At 42.7% G+C, this 24,944-nt stretch overlaps 1 protein-coding gene across 2 annotated transcripts in view; it reads right to left on the bottom strand.

The window, feature by feature from the left end:
• camk1da (calcium/calmodulin-dependent protein kinase 1Da) overlaps nucleotides 1–24,944 on the bottom strand; it is a 40,801-nt gene that overhangs the window by 12,389 nt on the left and 3,468 nt on the right. For both annotated transcript variants that reach the window (XM_084039241.1, XM_084039240.1), the window contains exons 2-5: nucleotides 10,504–10,635; nucleotides 8,038–8,112; nucleotides 1,004–1,142; nucleotides 702–828 (exon numbers count right to left, since the gene is read on the bottom strand). In XM_084039241.1, the coding sequence (XP_083895367.1) occupies nucleotides 702–828; nucleotides 1,004–1,142; nucleotides 8,038–8,112; nucleotides 10,504–10,635 (473 nt within the window). The remainder of the gene's footprint in view (nucleotides 1–701; nucleotides 829–1,003; nucleotides 1,143–8,037; nucleotides 8,113–10,503; nucleotides 10,636–24,944) is intronic.

Here is a 24,944-nt window from a genome sequence, read left to right as displayed (position 1 = left end):
CAGAGAAACATATGAAGGAAGAGAATAACATGAGGATTTGTTTCCTGGCTGGTTGTTTTTTTTAGTAATTATATATATGTGTGCGCCTCCAGATGTGCGTATCTGAGTCGTTATGATCTGCAATAGATTTTCAAATAAAGAAATAAAGAAAGGCAGTTCATGAGCAGCAGATACAACGAAAACTATTCAACTGTAACATAACATGAACTCCAGCTGGGTTTAGTACATTTTAGTACCTGATGGGGGCGCCACAAGTCAGTTTCAAAAAGTCAAAAGTTCAACTTTAAAATGAAACCTGATTTATTTTTTAATGCATCGGTCCGTCTGTCTTTCTATGACAGATTTGTTTACATGAGTAAAATGTGTTTATGTTCCACCATAGATGTGTGTGTGTGTGTGTGTGTGTGTGTGTGTGTGTGTGCTGTCAACACACAACATCTGTCTCTTATCACAACACACACACAAACACAGAAATGCACACACACGCAAAAATATATAAATATGCAAATGCATGCATACATACACACACACTCATACTAGCACACACACACACACACACACACACACACACACACACACACACACACACACACACACACACACAGTGCACTAGATCACAAAGAATGAATAAAGATGATGGAGGAAAGTCATTTTCTCTTTTTTTAGACTGCAAAGAAAGAGGGAACACTGACTAAACTCACCCACGTATCCCGGCGTGCCGCACGCAGTAGACATGACATCGCCGCTGCCCTCCATCTTGGAAAGACCAAAGTCGCTGATCATGATCTTTGACTCGTCCTGGGGATTAAAATACAGCAAGTTCTCTGGCTGGAGGGAGCAGGGACAGAGAAGGAAAGAGTGTTGTTATTTCATTTCCAGGTTATGGGTTCAGGCACACAACCTGACGCTGACCCACAATGCACTGCATGGACTGTGTCGAGCTACTGGCCTTCTTTCGTTTAGCGTTAAAATGTGGGAGGGGTGTCTGCGGGTGTCACCGTACCTTCAGGTCCCGGTGCACGATGCCCATCTTGTGCAGGTAGTTCACGGCGTCCAGGACTTGTCGGATCAGCGTGCTTGCATCCTTTTCTGTGTAGAAACCCTTTTCCACGATTCGATCAAACAGCTCGCCGCCGGACACCCTGCAGAAACGGAAGGAGTGTGCGTGTGTGTGTCAGTGTGTGTTTGTTAAGACCATAAGCATGCACGCACACACTCTGTCACACACACACACACACACACACACACACACACACACACACACACACACACACACACACACACACACACACACACACACACACACTCTGTCACACACACACACACACACACACACACACTCTGTCACACACACACACACACACACACACACTGTCACACACACACACACACACACTCTGTCACACACACACACACACACACACACACTCTGTCACGTACACACATGGCAGTAAACGGGAAAAGGCTGGGGGGTAATTTATGAGCTGTAGATATTTCCAGTCAAGACTGTGTGGAAGCTGTGAGCCATGTGCTACATCACACACACACACACACACACACACACACACACACACACACACACACACACACACACACACACACACACACACACACACACACACTCTCTCTCTCATATATTATTTACCATACATTGTAACACAGGTGTAAGAAAATAATGAGAATTGTGATATTACGTTTTACTGTATCAATTCCCCAAAACACTGTATCCATTTTCAATTAACAGAGTTAATTAAAAATGTAGTCAAGAGCCTGCAAAGTGGGTTAAACAGTCTGATAAACCAGCAGTGCAGCTCTGTGTAGGCAGTCAGAATGGAACCCATCAATGCTGACAAAAAAAAGAGAGAAAATGTCACATGTGGCCCATGAAAAACTCAAACAAGAAGTCCATCTGTCATTTCTCCCCTCTGGCGGATTCTTCCCATGTTTAGTTTTATGTCTCTGGACCACATGAAACGACTTGTTCAGGTGTAAATACAGTTTGTACTGTACAGATGGAAACCTGCTTTTCATCTGCTGCACAGACACACAACTCCCCCTGCTGGAGGTTGAGCACTCCTTCACCTCACCATCTCTAATCACAACGTTTGCATGTTAAAGTGGAGTAGTGTTAAAGTGCTAAACTAAGGAGGCAACAGTTGTAATAATTGTAATATTACTAGTAGTAATAATACAAGCAGTTGTATTTAAGCAGTAGTATTAGTATTCTCTTTATACTGCATGTTTATACGTTATACTTTAAAGCATTATGAAGAACACAGACAGGCATAAACACAAGTGACCAAAAATGTGCACGTAGAAAGGAAAACACGCGCACAGTTGCATGTCTGTGAGGCGTCGTCACGGCGACAGATCAGATTAGAGCCTGTGGAAGTGAAACTCTAATGAAGTTTCTGAAAAAAAAGAAGAAGAAGAGCAATAATTGCTAATCCTCTGTCTCTTGAATGAGGGCAGCGACTTTTTTTTCCGGAGGCAGTCATGTCTGGGAATGACGAGAGCGGGGCTCAACACACACACACACACACACACACACACACACACACACACACACACACACACACACACACACACACACACACACACACACACACACACACACACACACACACACACACACACGGCGAAAAGGGAGATCAGCCACCAGGCTGCATGGTTGCGTAAGCGTTTGCGTAAGGCGACCGTGGCAATCAGACAGGAGCACCCACACGAGAACAGCACAAGCACAGATGCGAGGGCACGAGCGCGTGCACACACGCACCAAAACATATTAGAAGCCGGCGCACACGCACAAAGACGAGCGTGAAACACACACAAGGTCACACAAACACGCAGCCAGAGGAACAAGGCCGAGGGATTGTCGGATGACCTCAGCCTTTTCTCATTTGATACACGATAAAAATAATCCAATGAAAAAAATCTGGTAGTAAGGAGGTCAAAGGTCAAAGCACCCTGACAATATATTAATGCCGTGGGCTGTGCCCAAAATAGCTCCCTATTTACTATAGTGCAGCACTGTATTTACTGTCTAAATTGAACTCTATATTGTGCCTTTACATATTTCTTTTACAATAAAAGAAAAATAGTAATAAAGTGTCTCATTATAAAGATGAAAAAATGAAGTGTAATAATATTGTTATAACATTGTGATTCATAACGTTTATTCAACCTACAAATGATGCAGTTGGTCAACATCTGATTTATCTAATAAGTGACCGTTTTCAGCTCCATCTGGTGAACTGGAGAAGCAATTGTTTCCAAAAGGTTTCATTTGTATTTGCAATATTTATAGTTTATATAATAAAAGATCGATACTTGGCATCCATGTATCGATACAATATTGCCGTGCAAAATATCATGGGAATATGCTGTATCAATTTCTCCCCACCCCTTGTGTATTATTGATTTTGGTATAGTGATTTCAAATTGTACACAGTACCAGTAAAGCTCAGCTGATTTTCTGCATTTACAAAAACAAACTTCCTGGAAAACCATTCAAATTAACCCATATGGGACACGCATCCTCACTTTGAAGCAACTTTTTCACAGCATTTGTTGTTGTTGTTGCTGTGACCGCTGCCCGTCCACACAGGTGCTTTCACTCTTCTATGCTTTCAGCCTTTCTGAGCAGCGTGGGCGTGCGTACAGACTGTGCTTTCAGTGGGCGGGCTCCGAATCTGCCCGGCAAAGTGCCCGGCTTGTGATGGTTGGGTTTCAATTCAGCGCAGCGTTCGTGACATGTGTGTCGACCTGAATCGACGGCGCTGTGAGGCACGGCAACAAAACACAACGTGTTCCAACTGTGTTCGTTTGGTTTTAAGGGATCTGTTTCTGAGGGTATAGTCATCTCCAGCTGTTGAAGGATGAATTTCAGGTATTATGCTGCAACCTTCCACCCCCTCCTCCCCTTCCTGTTCCACCATCCCGACATCCATCCATCCCTCCTCAGACGGTTGTATCACTCTCGAGGCGAAAGTTGTGCATCACGGCTGACAGGAAGCCTTATTTTCAAGCGTGTGTGATACATGCTGTGACAGAGATGAAGAGTCATTACAGTCTTGGGACCTTACTCACTAATCCCCCCCCCCCCCTCATTTAAAAGGCTGCACTTACTTGCTGTTTTGCTGTCTTTGATCCAGCTGAGCAAATCTTATATCAGATTTGAGGCCTTTTTTTTACTTGCACATCAATATATATATATTTTTACTGTTGTTTTATCACTAATACTTTCACACATAAAGCAAATATTACCATTTTTTTTACCGCAACGATACCAAATGGTATGATCATATTTTCAGGATATTATATGATCATATTTTAATAGTAAAGAATTGACTCGCTGTACCAGAGTGTGTGTGTTTGGGAGCTAGTTCAACACTTTGGTTTCATTGCCTTTGTGGCTGTTGATACTTTAGGTTTCCTAATGCAAATAAAAACTATATTCTAAGATTTAAAATGAAACCACATGTCATATTTATTTGCAGCATGTCCAGGGTGGCTGAGGCTCAAAAGGTAGAGCGAGTCGTCTTCCAGTCGGAAGATCAGTAGTTTGATTCCTGGCTCCTCCAGTCCACCTGCCGAAGTGTCCTCAGTCGAGATATTGAACCCCAAATTGCCCCCAATAGTGTGAATGTGTGTGAATGTAGACTGAATGTAGTGTAAAGCCTTGACCGGTCGAAAAGACCAGAAGAACCTGTGAAAATAATCATATAAATGCAGGTCCATGTTACTGTGCTTTGATGCCTCATCGTAGTCAGATGCTGTGTACTTTGAAATACCTTCTACACTACTTTTATCTTTTACTAATATGCAATCCGCAACACGGAAAAAAATCTATACAAAGCCCACGTTGCACCCGGTTGCATCGATTTTCATAGCAGCACGGACTGATTGCCTCCCTGCGGTCGAGGTTACGTAAGACAAGCTGTGATGAACGGGAGCAAAGGAAGCGCTGTCGGACCTCATCGATCAGCTGCGTTGCAATTACACAGAGAATATTCAAAAATCTTTGTCCCGTAAATGAGTTTTCTGTCTGCTGGAGAGAAACAAAAAATAACAACCTGACATCTCAATAAATGCACGTTATTATAGGAAAAATGCAGTTACTTATCACAGTAGTGATCGGTACAAATTAGTTCAGCCTTACTTTCTGCTACATGTCTGTTGATGAAAGATTGCTGTCACCAGTTGCACAACTTCTTTGTGTTTTCGGGGATTAGTTGTGTCGTGGTGAAGCATAAGGAAGAACAGCCTGCAGCACTGAGGCCAGATGAAAAGGGAGCATCTCTCTTCTGATGCCTTTACTCTGAGTTTTCTGTATTTTCATATATTTTTCACGCTGAAGTGTTTGTCTTTGATTCTCTGTCTAAATATAAGACATGCAGAATCTTAAAAGAGCACAGTGACATGGCAAACAATATGAATTACAACCTAGAGGATGCTTTTAGATTCAGCTTGTTAGTAAATATACTTATTATATATTTTACTTGTATCAGTTGAAATACATTAAAAAAATCACAACAATCATGCTGCAATTCTCAAGGTCCCTCTGAAATGTTATAACCAGGTGTTACCTTTGACCCTGCTACTATGGCAACCGACTTATTCCATGAATATAATGTTACCTGGGCAAACGGAAAAAATCAATCTGAACAAAATACAAGTGAGCGGGCGAAAGGAACCAGGTGATGGTTATGGAAATAAGGTGTGGGAGGGGAGGAAGGGAAGCACCAACGTGAAAGAAGCAGCAGAAGAGCAGATGGTGTGAGAGAGGAGAGAAAAGATGGGGGGTTGGGGGGGTTTCTGCACAGGAGGACGAAGGAGCAGAGGTGGGGTCTTTCCTGTTACTGTCTCTGTCGCGCTTTTACTCCGAAAGAGATTCATTGAATTTATCAGAACGACATAAATAATAGAACAAAAAAGCATTAAATGAAACTGTAGGTTGTACAGTCAAAGAACCTCTTGGGATTATGATTGATTTGATCTGAAAAGCTCTGCAATAAACTATGAAACAAATAAAAACATAACCAGAGACAGAGAAAATGCAGCCGGCAACATTTCTGCAAAGCTCCCACTCAAAGTGAAGAGATCCTATTACTTCAATTTGAATACAATTTAAATAATATTTATTAGGAATGTTAAGTACATTCCATTATTAACCAGTTAAGATTGAAGGATCTCTTCCTTCTAAGTTGACCCACAACAGTAAACCAAACGGGTGTAAAGACGGTGGCAGCTGACCTGGCAACACAAATACTGTTAATTGGTTTATTCCTGACAACAGGAAACTCCATTCAAAAGGTTAATGTTAATGAAGGTAAACAGATACACCAGAGTAAAGCCTTTGACTGCAGTCTGGCCAGCAGAGGATTTCAGGTGATGTAACGCACTTCTCAGCAGACGTGTTGGAATAACTTCAGCTCTGTGCTCATCAGGGCCTGCTCAATTAAATAAATATTTATCACAATCACACATTTGGCTTCCCGCAATTAAATTATATATATTGTGATATATATATATCAGGTCTTAAGCCTCACATCCAGTTGAAACAGGGAAGATGTCTTCTAATAAATGCCTTCGGCGTGCATTGAAAATGTCACTGCTGCTGCACATGAATACCATAATATCAGTGATGTCAGTTATATCTTCCATTATCAGAGGAGGTCTGATGTAACTAAGTCACAGTAACCTATTTATGAGCCAAATCCCATCAAGCCATTACTGAGAATGCTACTACGACACAACCACAGCACAACATCCCGTTTAAGATACAGTAGATCTCGGTTTCTAACACTCAGATTTCCTCCACAGTCGTTACTTTTAAATGTGCATTACAGAGTGAGCCTTTATAGCCTAAAGTTCCTGGTCCAGCATCATAAATGTGGTGCATTTTAAAGAATGTGTTCTATTTGTATTCATTATGACATACAGCTGCTATATGAACTGAAGACTAGATCACAGAATCACTGTTTAATGTCATTCAAAAGTCAAATATAGGGTTTAAATTAAAAGTGCATTCCCTGAATCCAAACAAAAAGAAAATGGTGTTTTATAGTCTCTATAAAACTCAGTTTCCTGTATTTTGACCAGAGTTTACCTTGAGGGACGGCAAACAGATCATTCTCCAAACATAGCCACTGTTGTGTAATCAACGGCCGTGACTTCCACCTCGACTTGACTGAAATCTTTCCAGTACAAGTGCCAAACTTCCAGACCAACATCCCCTCTTATGTAAGCAGCAGTAAACATGCAGAGGAGGTTAGTAGGGCACCCATGGGTGCACCACGGCCGTCTTTCTTCCCTCTGCAGCTGACCATCAAAGCGGAGATGTTGCTCATGTAGCCAGTGTTGTGTTTGTGTGCGTGGGAGGACGGGTGGGATGTGTGTGTGTGTGTGTGTGTGTGTGTGTGTGTGTGTGTGTGTTAGTGTGTGAGATACTGTCATCTCAATAGAGTAATTGAGTGTGGGTGGACAGAAGAATAAGATTAAATGTGTAAGAAAGACGGAGATAGAGTATTATGAATCCCTGGCTCACATATAGAGTTTTATGAATAACTTGATGAATCCCTCTGTTAACTGCGGTCATACATTTTCTCTGGAAACAGCTAATCCTATTTTAAATGTGAAATATTACCAAAAATAAAACTCACAACAAACAGAGTTTGTATTTTTGTCCACGGTCGACATAAAAACTAAAAATCTCTCAGGATGAAAGGATTTATTTTTCTTTCTGGAGTGATCCCTCAACTCAAAAACAAACAAAGGTCTGGTGTATCCTACAACTCCCATAATGCTGCTAGAAAGCATATTTTCTTTGTAATTGTAGGATCTATTAAACCCCATACCTCCAGTTTGTAACAAAGGCTTTGTGTTAACGATATGTATTTACCATGAAATGCTACGTCCGGCTAGGGACCTTTGTTACATGTCATTCTCCACAATCACATCTCAACAGTTTTCACAGGGTGAGTAGTACTCCTAGTAATCAATATACCAACGGTATGTAATAAAACTTCCACTCACAGCTGCATGATCAGGTAGAGGTGGTCTGGACTCTCATAGATGTCCTCCAGTGCCACGATGTTCTCATGCTTGATCCTGCAAAGCAAAGACAAACCATCGGTCAAGCCCTTTAGTTTCAAAGGTGCAGAACATCACACAATAACCCATTAACAGACCTAAATTACTTTTAATTCTAAAGGCTGCTTCCCCATTAAGTTTCTGCCACATTAATAAACAGCATATGATAACATGATATGATAATCCAGAGTAATATCCGGTGGTTGTTGTTTTTTTTTACCTGCTCTAGCTCCATTTAGTAGCTTTTTTTGGTGCTTTTGATCACACCGCATGATCTTCAACTGCAGACAGACTTTGCTGAGTTGTCATGGCGATCTCCATGTTATTTACTTTGAAGGGAATAAGCCATCTGCTGATGAGGATCATGTGAAAATGGACCTTGAGGTGAGACTGTTGTGTGTTAAATTAATTGCATACTTACATATTATTCATTTGCTCAGATGTATAAGAGATTATAGGGGACACCCTGGACAGGTTGCCTATTAATGTATGATTTATTTATCTATTCAAACCAACGACCTCCAACCAATCATAGAGCGGCATATTCCCCAAAACCCATTTTCCTCTTCCCCTCAGCTTTCTGCTCATTTCTCCATGGTTACAGCTCTGTGATGTGTGCGTGTGCATGAGAGTATGTATGAATGTCTACCTGTGTGTGTGTGTGTGTGTGTCTGTGTGTGTGTGTGTGTGTGTGTGTGTGTGTGTGTGTGTGTGTGTAGGCGTACATTCGTTACCCTAACACCTCATACCTTGTAGAAACACGATTGATTTTGTGTGTGGGTTAATCATCTCCTGCATTGTGAACAGAGGTAATTCCCCCTGGTCTTATCTTACACACACACACACACACACACACACACACACACACACACACACACACACACACACACACACACACACACACACACACACACACACACACACACACACACACACACACACACACACACAGGAAAGCAGGTGCGCAGGTGAGAATCCAACACTTATTATGGAGTGTGCGATTTCTGCAACGGCAGGCAGGCGATGAACCACACACACACACACACACACACACACACACACACACACACACACACACAGACAGACAGACAGACAGACAGAGAGATAATGTGTGTGTGTGTGTGTACTCAAGCCCTGCCTGAGATAATGAAGAGAGTGTAATGGCAGGATGCATTCAGAAAAACCCTCTCATACATTACCGGCTCCATTCATTGATTTCTCCTGCATGTGTCCTCTATCACTGCTGCACAGATGGAGCTGCTGCTGCACACTGAAAGATGTATGCATATGTATGTGTGGCATCTTCATTTACTTTTCATCTCTTGGAATTAAAAACTCTCCCTTTACGTGCCGTTAGCTCCATGTTGAGATCCATGTGGAGGCAACAGATATGCTCGTGAATTACGTATTGAGCACTTTTAAGTCATTTATCAAGTAAAATTGACAAACATTTACATGTTTGTAAGTTTAAATTGTAAACTGTGTTTGTTAACTGTAAATGAACACATTAGAGTCTTGGAAAACGAGCAGAAGATGTCAGAGTCGACCCGGTGTCTCAGATAGTGGAATAGAAACTGCCAGTCTGCTCACTTGTGCTCTCATTTAGTTTACAGTAATGACTCGTCTCAATGAAAGTCTGCTTCTCTCCTTTATTACTGGAGGCAATTCTCATTTTCTCTAATGTAACACACCGAACAAACAAATGAATCGTATCCCTATCGTCAAAGCTCATAAAAGCTTGGGCACCATTTCTGTGTAATCGTGTGGTTACAGTACACCCGTGTGTGTCAGAGGGAGACAAAGAAGTCCATGTTCAAGTCCTCCCTGGCATGTTCCTAGCTGCTTGTGCGCTGACTAACCATCTAGTTAATCCCTTGGATCTACGTTAAACACAGCATGATGTATCCAAACATGGCAGCTCATTCATTCCAGATCAAATCTGCTTTGAAATCGCTTCCAACAAACACACGAGAGATGTGGTGTCATTTTCTGGCTCCGTCGGGTCGACTGCTGGCACACATGGATGCCATAAAACTAATATGGCGATATGACTCTTGGTGGCTGTTGAATATACAATATATGTACTTTTTTTAATGTGTGCGTGATGCTTTAAAAGCAGCTCCTCTCTCATGTATTTGTATTTTTTGTAATTGACTGGAACATTCACATTAACTTTAAATTCCAACAACAGCATCCAAAGGTTTTTCTGGTTAATATTGTGCAGCTGTTTTGCGCTCATACAGTTTCAGCTGTGATGTGTGTATGTGCTCTTATGTGTGGTGGGTGGGCTGTGGATCGTGACCTGGGGGTGGGGTTGTGATGCGTGGAAGGGAAAGCGGCGATGCACAGTTGCCGCGGTAACCAGGAATTAGGAAGGCTTGTGTGTGCGTTGTGTCTCGCTGCACTCACTTCCTCAGCACGGCGATCTCGTTCTCGATGCTGCTCTCCTTCCCCTTCAGAGCCTTCTTGGGGATGCACTTCACCGCAAACATGCGACCAGTCAGCCTCTCCTGGGCCAGGACCACCTCGGAAAACGCTCCACTGGGAACACAAACACAAAAAGGTCACAAGCAGCCATCATTTCTTGGACAACACCGTCCGTCTGCTGGCGTCCCACTGGTTTACACTTTAATACACGTTCAAGGTGAGAAACTAGTTGTATTCTGTTGGCTGTGGAGGGGAAGCTCACATAAATGACAAAAACCAGGAGCAAACCAAGTGTTTACTTTGTGAAAATATTCATAGTACTCTCAGTCATTTTGTATATACCATAAATTTGGAGCACAGGAGATACATAAAAGAATGGTCAAACATGAAGTATCAGAGCTTGAGAAACAAAAAGAAGTGGCGTCTAAGGAGTTATTTCCCGTAGTTGGTTGCTTATGTTGACAACCTCTCAGAGAGCAAACACTCACATGTTCAGTGCCATTGCTTTAGACAGTTGGGAGACATAATAAAACACACAAAAACAAAGGGGATCCCATTCACAGCAGGTACAGGTGTCTGATCTTAATATGCGGAAAATGACACTGGAATGATAATTTGGCTGGATCTGCCAAGTGTATCATTAGTAATCTTTTTATTCAGTCACTTAGAACGACTGCTGCGGTTGGAAATCATTTCAATCATAAAAATTCATGATCCTCAATAATAATCACCGCACCGGTATTTGGCAAATTGTCCTTCAGTCCTCGTATGTTTGTCAGGGAGACCAGCGGGGCAATAAATGATGATGAACCTATTAATCTATCTGAACCATGTGTCGACTCCTGTCAGCAGCTTCACCGATTTCCCATTAGAGTAAACTTCTCTCCATCCTAATCCTCTCTCTTCCTCTCTACCTCTACAACATTCGGGAAACCTGCAGCTGACACAAATCCAGATTTATAACGTTCTAAGTGCCTGCTCAGTGCACAATAATATGGAAATCAATACCACAAGAAGGCACTGCATGGCTGCTAAGCTATATTGTTGACCTTTTAGTCCCATATGAGCTTGCAAGACATTAGGCTCAGAGCTGAGAGAGACAGAAACTGTGACTTCCACCACTCTACCCTACACACTTTGAAAATGAATACTGTGCAGTCGACTAACCACACTTCATCACACCTTCCGCCTCCCCTTCCCTGCTGAGGTTTTCATCCATTCATTGTGACATTTATGTGCATTATGCTGTGCATATCCCTCATTCAAGCGGAAAGAGGATGTTGTGAATTAACTCTCTATCACACCATTATGTGCTCCTGTGCAGAAAGCAGCTCGGGCACATTTTGACGTGCCGCCCATCTGCCACGAGGACGACTCGCCTTAAGAACACCAACGACGTGCCATCACAGTGGTAAACGGTCCCTCATTATCCTCTCTTTACTTCTCACCACCACACATCTTGTCCAGTGACAAGTGATCATACTGCCAGTTGCCCGTGGTGATCAAGGTGGACTGTCCGGCAACCAATCAGATCACTTCAGTTGCCTTGCATGCACACACACACACACACACACACAACAGACACCTGCTTGCACTGATAATAGCCGTTGTGGGTTTTTCTGACGTCAAAGAGAGACAAAAACAAGTGGGCCGTGCTGTTGGTGTTGTCGCTCTGCTTACATATACATGCACGGATGCACACACTTTCATTCATTATCCCCAGAGGCCGAGAAAGAGACTGGTACATACATAGAGTGAGCATCCATTGACAAAAACATCCACACAGGGATACGTATGCTGATAACCTCTCATTCTCTCTCCCACACACTCCGGGCTGGTGTGATGCGACCGTCGACAAAACGTGCTCTAATCTCCGGTTAGCAATTATAAATGCAACAAAACGATGACTACACCAGTAGAAGAGATTTGTAGATAATTTGTAGTCAGACACACACACACACACACACACACACACACACACACACAGTTCATTCATGCAGAATAATGTATGAATAGTGGGAAGAAGTGAAAGAAAAATTAGGCTGAACTGTACTGAATTTAGGAAAAAGGTCAGGAAAGGGAGGGGAGAGATTGTGTGTGTGTGTGTGTGTGTGTGTGTGTGTGTGTGTGTGTGTGTGTGTGTGTGTGTGTGTGTCTGTGTGTGAGAAAGCTACAATGTGAATGGAGGCAGAATGGACCGAATAAGGCGGAATAAAAGCTACTTGCAGGTTCACAAACACACACGTTCACACAAAACATCTGTACCACAACAGCAGGAACACAGCATGGTCCACTTCATATTATGTCAACGCTAAATCTATTTACACACACACACACACACACACACACACACACACACACACACACACACACACACACACACACACACACACACACACACAAAAACACACACACACACACACACACACACAGGGGTTCATTTGATTGGAGACAGGCAGCTTCATCTGGCTGGTGAGTTCACAAACCGGGCTGTGTGTGTGTGTGTGTGTGTGTGTGTGTGTGTGTGTGTGTGTGTGTGTGTGTGTGTGTGTGTGTGTGTGTGTGTGTGTGTGTGTGTGTGTGTGTCCGCTTGCTGTTACCTGCAGCAACAATGATTGCATTTCCTCCTGTATGAACCTGTGTAATTGTGTCAGTCGAGCTCCGCTGCCTCTGTAAAGAAATATATTGGCAGTGTGTGCATGTGTGCGTTTCTCCATCAAGTGCATATCCAACAGGGAACCGGTCTGTCTCACACACACACACACACGCACACACACACACACACACACACACAGTGTCAGATAAAGATGGTAACGGAGAGACTGAAATAGGCTGACAAGGTGACAGTGACACATTTAGCATGGAGACTGACAGCAGCCATCAGGGTTTCTCAATGTCAAGCTGAAAATACATTAATTATAAAAGTTGTTCAGTCATCAGATTCTTCTGTGTTGAGTTTTGGTGTCAAAGAGCAAGGGCTTCTTTTGAGGGCCACTTGGAAACAATCACATGCACACACACACATAAATCCATTATAGAAGGGGCTTAGAGGTCATAATAGGAAAACAGACCGAAGGGCAATGCAGCAAAAAAACTCTCGTAGTTGATGTGAAATTTGATTAGCCTTCACTGTTCAAACCTTCACTGTTTACTCTTTTTTCTCTTAGATGGTAGGGGCAAGTCTTGGGATCAGGATTTAATCACGTATCAGTTTGCAAAGATAAGACAATTGTGATTTGTATTCATTCTTTCAACTAAACCCTTTACTCAAACTGGCAACCAGGATTGTATTTCAACGGCTATCCCTAGGTTAAAGAACATTTATTAACTGTGTCTCAAATAAAAATATCTATTTGAAAGATAAAGTATCGAGCGATGGCGTGAAAAATGCATAATTTTACACCTGTATTAACAAACCTACATGAAAAGGATTGTTGTTCATATTCAATGCTGCCCACTCTGCACCTGTAACCCAGACAATGCCAGAAACTCCATTAATGCCCTTCTGTGGGCTCACAAAGTGGTCAGATACACTGAAGTGACATAAATTGAGGCTGTGAAATGGCATTTATGGTGCACAACAATTGTATTAATTCACTAAGTACACACGCTCAACCACAAACACCCTCCCTGCACAATCTAATCTGTAGCCCTTTGTGGACTCCCCGTAATTCAGCGTTTGGAGGGACACTGCTGCAGCATCCACTTTTATCAGCTTCTTAACGATGTCCTAATCTTTCCAACGATTTTCATCCCTCCTCTTATCCCTGTGAAGGGCTTAAAGTTAAGTTTAATTTTGTCTGTAATACCATTGATCTGAAGTCTAAAAGAAACTGGGTATTGGTAGAAAAATTAAATCAATTAGAGCCTCAAAAAATGTTGATTTAAGAGATGAGAACGGCAGCTAAATGACAAAAAGGAAGCTGGGAAAGGACCGGTAAGTATGCATATGGCTCAGACTCACACACACACACACACACACACACACACACACACACACACACACACACACACACACACAGACACACAGACACACACACACACACACACACACACACACACACACAATAACCCACTCACACACACGCACACGCACACGCACACACACACACACACACACACACACACACACACACACACACACACACACACACTCACTCACTCACTCACTCACTCACTCACTCACTCACACACTCACACACTCACACACTCACACACTCACACACTCACACACACACACACACACACACTCACTCACTCACTCACTCACTCACTCACTCACTCACTCACTCACTCACTCACACACTCACACACTCACACACTCACACACTCACACACACACACACACACACACACACACACAGACACACAGACACACACACACACACACACACACACACACACACAATAACCCACTCACACACACGCACACGCACACACACACACACACACACACACACACACACACACACACACACACACACACACACACAATAACCCACTCACACACACGCAGAGAGGGATAATGTCAGCTCTGTAGGTCTGCTCCTGCCCAATCAATAATTAGCGGTTTAATCAAAGCAGAAGCAGTTGCATCTGAATGAGCACACACACACACACACACACACACACACACACACACACACACACACACACACACACACACACACACACACACACACACACACACACACACACACACACACAGGCCTGATAATGACAGAGCATGGACAAGGACAATTTCACAGTGCCAAAACTACCGTCATCACTGAGCAGACCACGTACACACATTAACACACATGCAATGGTTTTCTTGTGCTTTGAATACAAAGTTATCTGCTTGAATTTTCATTTTCTAGAAAACATTTTATCAAGGGGTCTCCGTGTTTAATTTTTTGTGCCACCACTTCACATCTGAGACCATCAGAGAACCTGCTCTGAACTTGCTGCCCGTTATTACACGCTGAGCAGTGTGTGTGTGTGTGTGTGTGTGTGTGTGTGTGTGTGTGTGGAGAGGTCGGCACAAAGATGAGGATTCATTGAAGCCAGGTTGCCGTAGTAACATTAAGAAAACGGAGCATTGCCAGCTACTACAGCGCAGTCTTATCATAAATGTGAATGAAGTGATTTAAAAGAAGCTGAATATTTTCATCTTTTATTCATCTCAGGCATGAACAATGAATTCATTGGAAACTTGCGGTAGCTTAAATAAATCACTTTTTAATGTCGTAAATATAACCTGCCAGATAAGGTACAGTCACAAAGTGTTGCTCAACTGTTTATTTAACAAGATTTATTAACAAGGCCACCAGATCAGCATCAGCAGATGTAACTTTACTGAGTACAAATAATTCACCAACTCACAACTCCTGCCAAAACGACCTCGTTATAGGGGTTCTGAGCTGCAGGTGGACAACTGCGGATCTGAATCGCTATGGCAACGGGAGGCAAGGATTTTGTTACAGCTGCTGTGTAAATGCGATGAAGCAGAATAACAGGACAGGGTGGATGTTAAAGACACACACACATACAGTCAAGTCAAACATAAACACCCGGAGAGAAATGAGGGAAGTGGAGCTGAAAGCATGTGTGTCTTCCTTCCTCTTTTTTTGTGACTGCGTGCACGTGCTATATGCCTTAGTTAGCAGAGTGCGTAGGCTTAAATAGCACTGTTGCCACGGCAGCAATTAAGTGCCAATTATAGTCTGTATTCTCACTGTGGTTCCGACAGCGGAAGATAAAGATGAACGAGAGAGAGAGAGAGAAATAAAAATATCTGGGGTCGCCTATGGAATTAAGAAGAAAAAAATCCACAAAAAAGACATGTCAAGCAGAATTTGATCTAAAAGCTCAAGACACTCAGATCCAACCTTCTGTCCATAAGGGTGAGAAAAAATGGGCTCCACTCCACCAGCAATACAACAACAGATGGGACATGCATGCAGAGCTCTGTCGCACAAAATTAAACATTAACAGAAAAAAACATGAAGCAATGCATGCAGGGATTATTTCAAGTCACCATGGAATGAAAATGAACAGTCAAAATAGACTGGAGGGCGATTAAACCGCCCAGGACATCATTGGTACCCATCTAAGGATGGCATGGATGAGAAGAGCTTCCTGCGATTTTAAAATACAACACCCAGCCCAGCTCCAGCAGCCTGTCCACCCTGCTAATTAAAATGATTTGGTATCAAAACATGATCCTTACACAGCAAATTATTGTTTTTTCTAAACATACAAGCTACAAATCCTGATAAACTGGAATCCCCTGAGACAAACTGAATTCAGGAGTGGCGTAAGGTGAGTGGAAAATGAGTGGGAAAAGGGGCGTGACTCGACAGGAAAGAAAGAAAGAAAGATGCTTTGTGTGTGTTCACATCACACAGACACACATGCACACAAACACAGCCTGTCAGGTATGGATTTTCCATGGCAACAGCCCTGACCACTACTCAGGAGACTCCCCTTCTGTTTACATTTATCGCCATGGTAACAGTTTCAGCCTCGGTGTGTGTGTGTGTGTGTGTGTGTGTGTGTGTGTGTGTGTGTGCTTGGACTCTGGGTAATCCCATATGTGCAAGTGAGAGACTGTGTGTGTGTTCATGGTCATTTTTGCACAATGCTTACTTCTGAATGTGTGCATGCAAGGGTGAATCATGTTTTTAAGACAAAAAAGGATAAACAATAGAGCGTTAGTTTAATTTACTGCTGCAGCGAGAGGGCTGTTTATACGACGGAGCATTTAGAAACTCAGCAGTTAGTCTCCTCTCTTGTGACCTTGGGAGATTCCCCCTCGCCACCTACGCACAACACACACAGTGCAGGGCTGGCAATAGCATCAAATGTGGCAAGAGGTGCACGGCTGACTGCAGTGACAGCAGCATGAACACTGCCAGCACAGCACTGCAGACTCCCAGTCAGTATATCAAGGACCATGCTGAGTGGGGGAGGCTTACAGAAGGACACATTCATTCTTCTTCCCCCCCCCCCCCAAAGACAAGAGATAATAAGACATGCCCTGACATGTTGAAGGCCATGTCGGAGGCACTCCGCTGAGTGTTCGGCTGTATTGATGAAGATAGTAAAATTGATTTGTGAGGAGATGAGAAGGAAGACTTGGTGACATCCGGCCCGAGAGGAAGGTCACATGAACGGAGCGAGTGCAAGTCAGCTAGTTCAGGGATTTATAATGATAAGATTCAACTTATACATCACAGACGGAAGTTAAAGTCAACACTGGATTCATACTGTCTTAAATCCAGCCTTGCCTTAAAAGAGTGATACCCGAGTGCACAAACAAATGAACTCATATCCATAATTTGATCTCTAAAAGCAAAAAGAGGGGAAAACTGTATTGTCCATATAAAAGGAATGGGAGTAGAACGGATATTACCATTCAAAACAATAGCAGGATGATCAAAGCCACATTGTATTGTTGCCATTGCGACAGTAAACATAAAAATTGTCACCATAACAATAATTGACATTTTCTTTTCTATTATAAATGAACACGGAGAACAGTACACTCTTCTATTCCTATGGTGTTGCCACTCTACATTACCTGTTGGAGGATTTTATCTCCATGTCTGACACGCTGTGAACAAACATCACCGTGTTTGCCTGAGATGCAAACCTTTCATTACGTTTCCATTCCTGTTATCTTAACAGAGTGTAGTCTGGCTCATATCGACTTCCTCAGACTCCACTGTTGGTAAACCTCGTTCATTATAAATACATAATGTTCCCTAAATATACCCACAATGCAAATAAAAAAGGCGCAAAATGTACGGCAGCGATGCAAATCCTTTCATTTGTGAAGCCGGGGTCACTTTAATCGCTGACTGGCATCGGCTCGGCCTCACTGAATCACCAGCATCTGTTTAAAGAACACAATATGGTGAATGAACAACGAGGACACGAGCCAGAGAGTCACTGAAGGGCTCTAGAGCTTTTAGATGTAGCCCTCAGGCTGGCTGTTGGACATGGAAATGAGTAATTAACAAGCAAACCTTCCTCTGTGATGGAGACCTACATGTTTGCTTGAGAGTCACGATAACCACCCTTATTGTTTTGGTTGTATCAGTACAGCTAAGCCTCTTGCAAATATTGAAACAGGATTTTGTGTTTTTCTTGTAGCCTTGTATTGGCACACACACACACACAGATACACACACATGCTCACACTTGTTATTCCTTCTGATGAAACTATGCATTCACTTTCCCAGCAGCCACTGTATCCCTTTCATGCCCATATACAGACCTAACCAAATATACCTGCGCCGCACCCAGACTAACAGGTGTTAGCAGGACTATGGTACAGCACAACAACTATTTAGTCAGCTTTATCTTGGCTCCGTCCAACAGATTCCATATTGATTTAATGACTGCTGACGTCACGATAGCACACGTTAGACATAAACAAGCATGGAAGACAGCAGCTGAATTCTGTCAGGGTGCGGCAGGCCTCGAGGTTACAGAGAGAGAAAGCTATCACCAACAGTAAAGCAAGCCTGCTTGATATGAATAACCTCTGTTAGTGTCAGCTACATCTATGAAATGTGAATGTAATATAAGCACGAAGCAGCGCTTCACAATATGACCTAATAATGTTGTCAAACCCCAAATGATGCAGACTGCATGAATCAACCAGGAGCTGGTTTAAACATTTCAACAGTGAATTTCATCAGAATCTGCCCAACAACATCTAGTCAATTTAAATGCACTCAAGAAACATTAGAGAACATTGGTTTTGATGGGTTTAGATGGGTTTTTTTGCACATATAAAATGTATGCTAGTGCTGATGAGATTTTGTTACCTTGGGCCGGAGCCAGGCTAGTTGTTTCCCCCCTGTTTCCAGTCTGTATGCTAAGCTAAGCTAACTGGGGCTGTAATGTTTTAAACTATATGGAATAGTGACATAATTTGCCTCAGAATAGATTTTACTGAGCGTGTTTGTGAGAGTCCAAACCACTGCTTTACACCACTGCATACAGAAATCAGCAAACATTCCAGCGATCCCCATTGGCCACTTGGTGTAGGTTTAGGACCAAGAGGGAGCGCTGATATACATAATTCCCCAGAATTATTTTAAAACTTGACCGGCGATGTCCGAGGAGCAGAAAAATACAGCTGTGAGCTCGAAAGCAATGATCTGTATTCGCCCCCGTCGACTATTATGTCACAATTATGTCATCAGACCAAATTAGATGATGAAAACACATCTGCTAAAGAGCTTTACATGTACTGTACGCTGCTCTGACTAAACTGATGACGCATAGAACATTTCCTCGCACACATACCAACACACGGAGCTGGGTGTGACAGTAAGACAGTTTTTGTATCCAAATGACTTTCACAAAACATCTCTCTCTCTCTTTTAAAGGTGGTTCCAGACTTTGGCACTTGAAGATTTGTGTTTGTGCACAAGCATTGTGTTCTGCTCAAGGACAACTTGAAAGTAACTGGGCCAAGCTGCACCAGATAAACAGCCACACACACACACACTGATGCCAAGTACAGTAGTGGGGACTCCATTAAAGTAGGTCTGCTATATAATACAGAAAAAGCCTCCAAGGTGCAGATAAGTAAGTGTGTGTCACTCTTGTGAAGCCTACCAGAGCAGGAAGTGAACAGTAACATGATGTGTGTTTTAGTTTTAGTATGTATTTACATAATCAGGCTGTACTTTCGGCGTATGTGTGTGAGAGATTCTATGTTTTCAGATTCGGTATGTTTGCGTGACTTAGCTCATCTATATGTGTTTGTTTGTGTGTCTGCCTCTCTCTGCGTTTCTCTGAGTGTGTGTGTTTTCTGTGGGTGCGTTTGTTTTGTGTGCTTGCAGTCTGCCCCAAATTACCTGTCCAGAAGACAGAGTGTGTGCCGGCCCGCCGCGGAGCTGCTGCGCCGCTGCTTCCATTAACGGCAGCAATCATTCACAATCTGATGGGCAACAGCCAAATATTATTTGGGTACACGCTGTTACACTATAATTAATCTCAGCAATCCGATCACTATAGGATAATGTCCCAGAAAGGTTATTATGGTGAATAAAACATTAAGTGAAGAGGAGCAGCTTCTGAGTTATTAATATAATAAATATATAAAATGACTCTACATGACAATGTCTTTTTTATCTCAATTACTCTTGGGTTTGTTTTGAACAATTTGTTCTTTAATTTAATCATTAATGCATTGGTTGAATAGATATGAATGGTGATGACGCGACAAAATTCAACAAAGGAATAAAAATGTTAAGCATCTGATTGCAATCCTAGAAAAAGTGAATTGTACATTTTCTTGATTTATAATCAGAAGCTAGCACATTCTGATGAAGCTGCCTTCATCTGTGCACTCATCACGTTGATTTCCGAATGAACGATGCACCCTGAACTCACCCTTTTCCCATCGGAGTGATCTTTCTGTCCTATTGTTACTCTACACTTGCCTGACATTGATTTTTTTGTCGTGATGAGTTGCTGAGAAGACATGCCTTCCCCAAGGTGAACTCATTTTTCCACAACAAACTTTCTAAGCGCCTTCATGACGGAAATTTTCCAGAAAACCCCTGCAACAGCCATCTACGACCATGACGCATTGTATGAAGAGCTTATTTTGGCAAAGTTTTCTCACCTCGCTCCGAAATCGCAGCTGTGCACCCTGTTCTGTGGTTCTCTGCAGGGGAAAGCGTGAAGAAAGGGAAGCTCAGATTGCCGTGTTTCTGCAGAGGACAAAGCTTTACAGAGAGAGCAGAGACGGACCCAGACTGACACAGTCTGGTTTATGATTCATTCTGGATTCTGAGCATCCTCTCTCGACTGGGCAGACGTTTCTCAGGTGAGAAACTGCAGCAGTTCACCATTAATTCATTATCACTGTGATCAAAATCATCCGTTCTACCCTCCATTTTACATGAGGGAGCAAAATAAAGCACAAATCAGTGCTGTCCTTTCAAAGCTTTCCTAGTTTCTGGTGACGGCAGATGGTGGAAGGAAAGGAAGGCTGATTGAAAAATGACTTCCAACATATTTATCCTTTAGCAGTAGCACAGGACACCCTTAGGGCCCCCCGAGGCCATCCCCCTTAGGCTTAGATGTGCTTCTATTCCCCACCCTCACTCCTTTTCATTACAATTCCTCATTTCCACTCCGTTATCTCTTCTTCTTCCTCCTGGTATTTGGTTATATTTTGCACCGCCACTGTCTGAAGCAGCAGAGCCTCAAGGGAAAATATGCTAAGCTGCTTTCTGACTTGCCTCTGTGTTCGGGTAGAGGCTGCACAAAAATCTGTCAGCAGTCAGCTGCAATCCCAGCCCATTGAGTTTGCCGTTGAAGTTGATATTGACCTCACACATATTCAAATAGACAAAGATCTTCGATATCCAGTCAACAAAAGGGTTTTTTTTTTGCTGCCAGCATGGAGTTGAGACCCGGATGTGTTATTCTAACATGATATAAAGATATGAAGCTTGGAGTAAAACTACAGGCAGCGTAATTCCACCATGCGATAAAGTCTGAAAGCATTTCCCTGAGGTTAACCACAACACTCACTGACACGCATTTGTATGGTGATTCATGCAGGAAACAGGGTCTGCACTGTTTCAGCAACATTCTGTCACAATCCGACCACAGGCAGCGGTCGCAGCGTAAATCCCCAGACGCCCTGCAAATGAACCGCCTCCGTTTAGCTTCTTACAACAAATCTACATGGACACACAATTAGGCATGGGACATGATGTCATATCAGGGACATCATCAAGGACTTCTGTCTGTGTTTTGTCTGCACCTTAACAGTTATCAAGTATTATGTATTTCAATGCACAAATCAGGATTTATCAACACTTGAAGCAGATTCTGGTGACAGATGCTCATAAACATTAGAAACTCTCAATGAAAAATACCTAGGGATGGTTTTCTGATCTTAAATTTAGCCATGAAAATTAAGATTTGAAGCTACGTTCAATGGAGCTTTAGGATTTGGCTTCATGCTCAACAAGCATTTATTCCTCTTTGCTGAGAGCAGAACTGTAACAAATGCACCATAAAAGATCTTCTGTTGACCTGCGAACAATGTTTTGAGAGGCCAGTAGCCTGCGGGAACACAGCAACACTGCTCACGTTGCTGCAAATCTACTGACCCCCAGCAGCAACCTGTCGTCCTTGATCACCACAATATGGCCACCCCACCAACCGCTAACTTCATCACAACAAGCAACATTTGTCCCCCAGCAGGCTGTGGCCCTGATTTGCCTCTCGAACAGCAGGTGTTGTTGTCGAGACCCTTTAGCGTTGCGAAACAGGCCTGAAACCAAATCCTCCTTCGGTCAGGAGAAACAAACCGAAGGCTGAAGATCTTATAAAGAAAGGATGGAAAATGTGTTTTGTTGGAGAGGGTGGATCTCCATCTTTGAAACCGCATTTTGTCTAACTAACAAAAAAGGAGTCACAGTGGGTTACCAGGCAAGTTGCCCCAGAGAAAAAGTGTCTCTGATGTGCAATGCTTCACAATATAAGTCTCTTTTTATGTACAACTAATGGTACAGAGCGAGGCAACCGTTAAAAAATAAATCTAATATCTTTCTTTTTGGCTATCATGACCAATCTGTTCTTTCACAAACTTTTATTCTCATTTCTTCTTGAAGATGGTGACTCTGTTGACAATAATGAAGAGCAACACCAGCGTCCACACAGCTGTCGGACAGAGCTCGCACGGAGACAACAGGCTTTCAGTTCGGGGACATTATAAGCTGGATGCGGTCGCCGAGAGGCTTAAAATAGAGCGCTGATCCGATAATGGACTAAAGTTTATGATCATTAATACTCAGAGGTCTGGATATACGTGTCAATCTGTGCAGAGAGATAGGTGGTGGCCCTCCCCCTCCACACACACACACACACACACACACACACACATCATTTCACATTAAATGCATTTAGTGATGAGGAAAGTCCTGACAGCTGGTGAAAGCAAGTGTTTCATTTACAGCATGTGCTAAGTGGAAAACGTGACTTTCCCCTCTGCTGCTGTGAAATGTCCTGCTCGGTGTGTGTGTGTGTGTGTGTGTGTGTGTGTGTGTGTGTGTGTGTGTGTGTGTGTGTGTGTGTGTGTGTGTGTGTGTGTGTGTGTGTGAGACATAACTGTAGCTCAGATTTAGTAGCACTGAGATGCCAAATTGAGATGAGAATATTCCGTGTTAAACTATGTTGAAATCCTCTGCTTGTCTATAACTAGAAGACCAGTATTAACAGCAACAATGATGGATATCAATAGCATCAACAACAGGGTGACGAACAAAGCAACCATTGTCTTCATACGACGTGGTCATATTTTTGTAATTTGGGCCATAATTCATATTAAGTAAGGTTGAACCAGGTTTAAGTTTTGGAAATGCAGACAGTCCAACACGGACAGATTTTGGATGCATTCTCTTTCAGTTTTACCTCTAAATAAAGCGGTTTAGATAATCTGGCTCATGGTGAATTAACACTAAAGCTAATTTATTGCACGGTCAAATGGATGCGAATAAAAGCAAATTTGTTCAAAGTGACACCAGTTTGTTTTAGTGCTGTTTTAAGCATATTTTTTATCGGGATCATATCGTGAATTGCAATTATTTTTGGCCTGGATAATCGTGACGTGACATTTTTAATAAGGTCCCATGCTGAGTTGACGTCCATCATGCCAACAACATCACCAGCGAATCATCACAGTCACGGACGCTGATAACATCAGCTACATCAGCAACATTACCGATGCCATCAGCAACAAGAACAACTGCTTCACCGCATCAACACAATCATCATCAGCAAAGACAACAAAACAACAACAACAACAACCAATGACAGCCTGAGAGCAGGACGGAAGAAAAACTGGCAAAGGAAAAGAAGAGCATAGAACAGATGGATAGATGAATAGAGGACAAGCCTGCCGACATACTGTGATTATTCTAATTTCACTCCAATGTGGTAAAATATTTCTTTGTGCACGTACAACAGTACACACCTAGGCACACACACACACACACACACACACACACACACACACACACACACACACACACACACACACACACACACACACACACACACACACACACACACACACACACACACACACACACACAGAGAGTGGCTAGAAGTCCACTGGTGGAGATGGTTTTGTCACATTGCAAACTATCATCTTTTGTTCTATTTATAAGATGATATTTATAACAGGGATAAAAGAACGTCAACTTTCAAATCACGTCCTCAGTACTCTGCGTGTTAAAAAAAGGAAAAAATGGAAAGTTTGACACCGGGACACACAGATGGGTGTATGACAGAGCTTCAGACATAAAGAGGGAGATAGAGACATACAGGAGGGGGTTGGGGGGGGGGCTCTGCAGTCCCAGGAACAGTAGAGAGAACAGTGCCAGCAGCAGGGA

The sequence above is a fragment of the Eutrigla gurnardus genome (genome assembly GCF_963514095.1).
Source record: "Eutrigla gurnardus genome assembly, chromosome: 21".
Classification (NCBI taxonomy): Eukaryota; Metazoa; Chordata; class Actinopteri; order Perciformes; family Triglidae; genus Eutrigla; species Eutrigla gurnardus.
The sequence above is the reverse complement of the archived record's forward strand: the minus strand, read 5'-3'. Positions and strand labels throughout refer to the sequence as shown.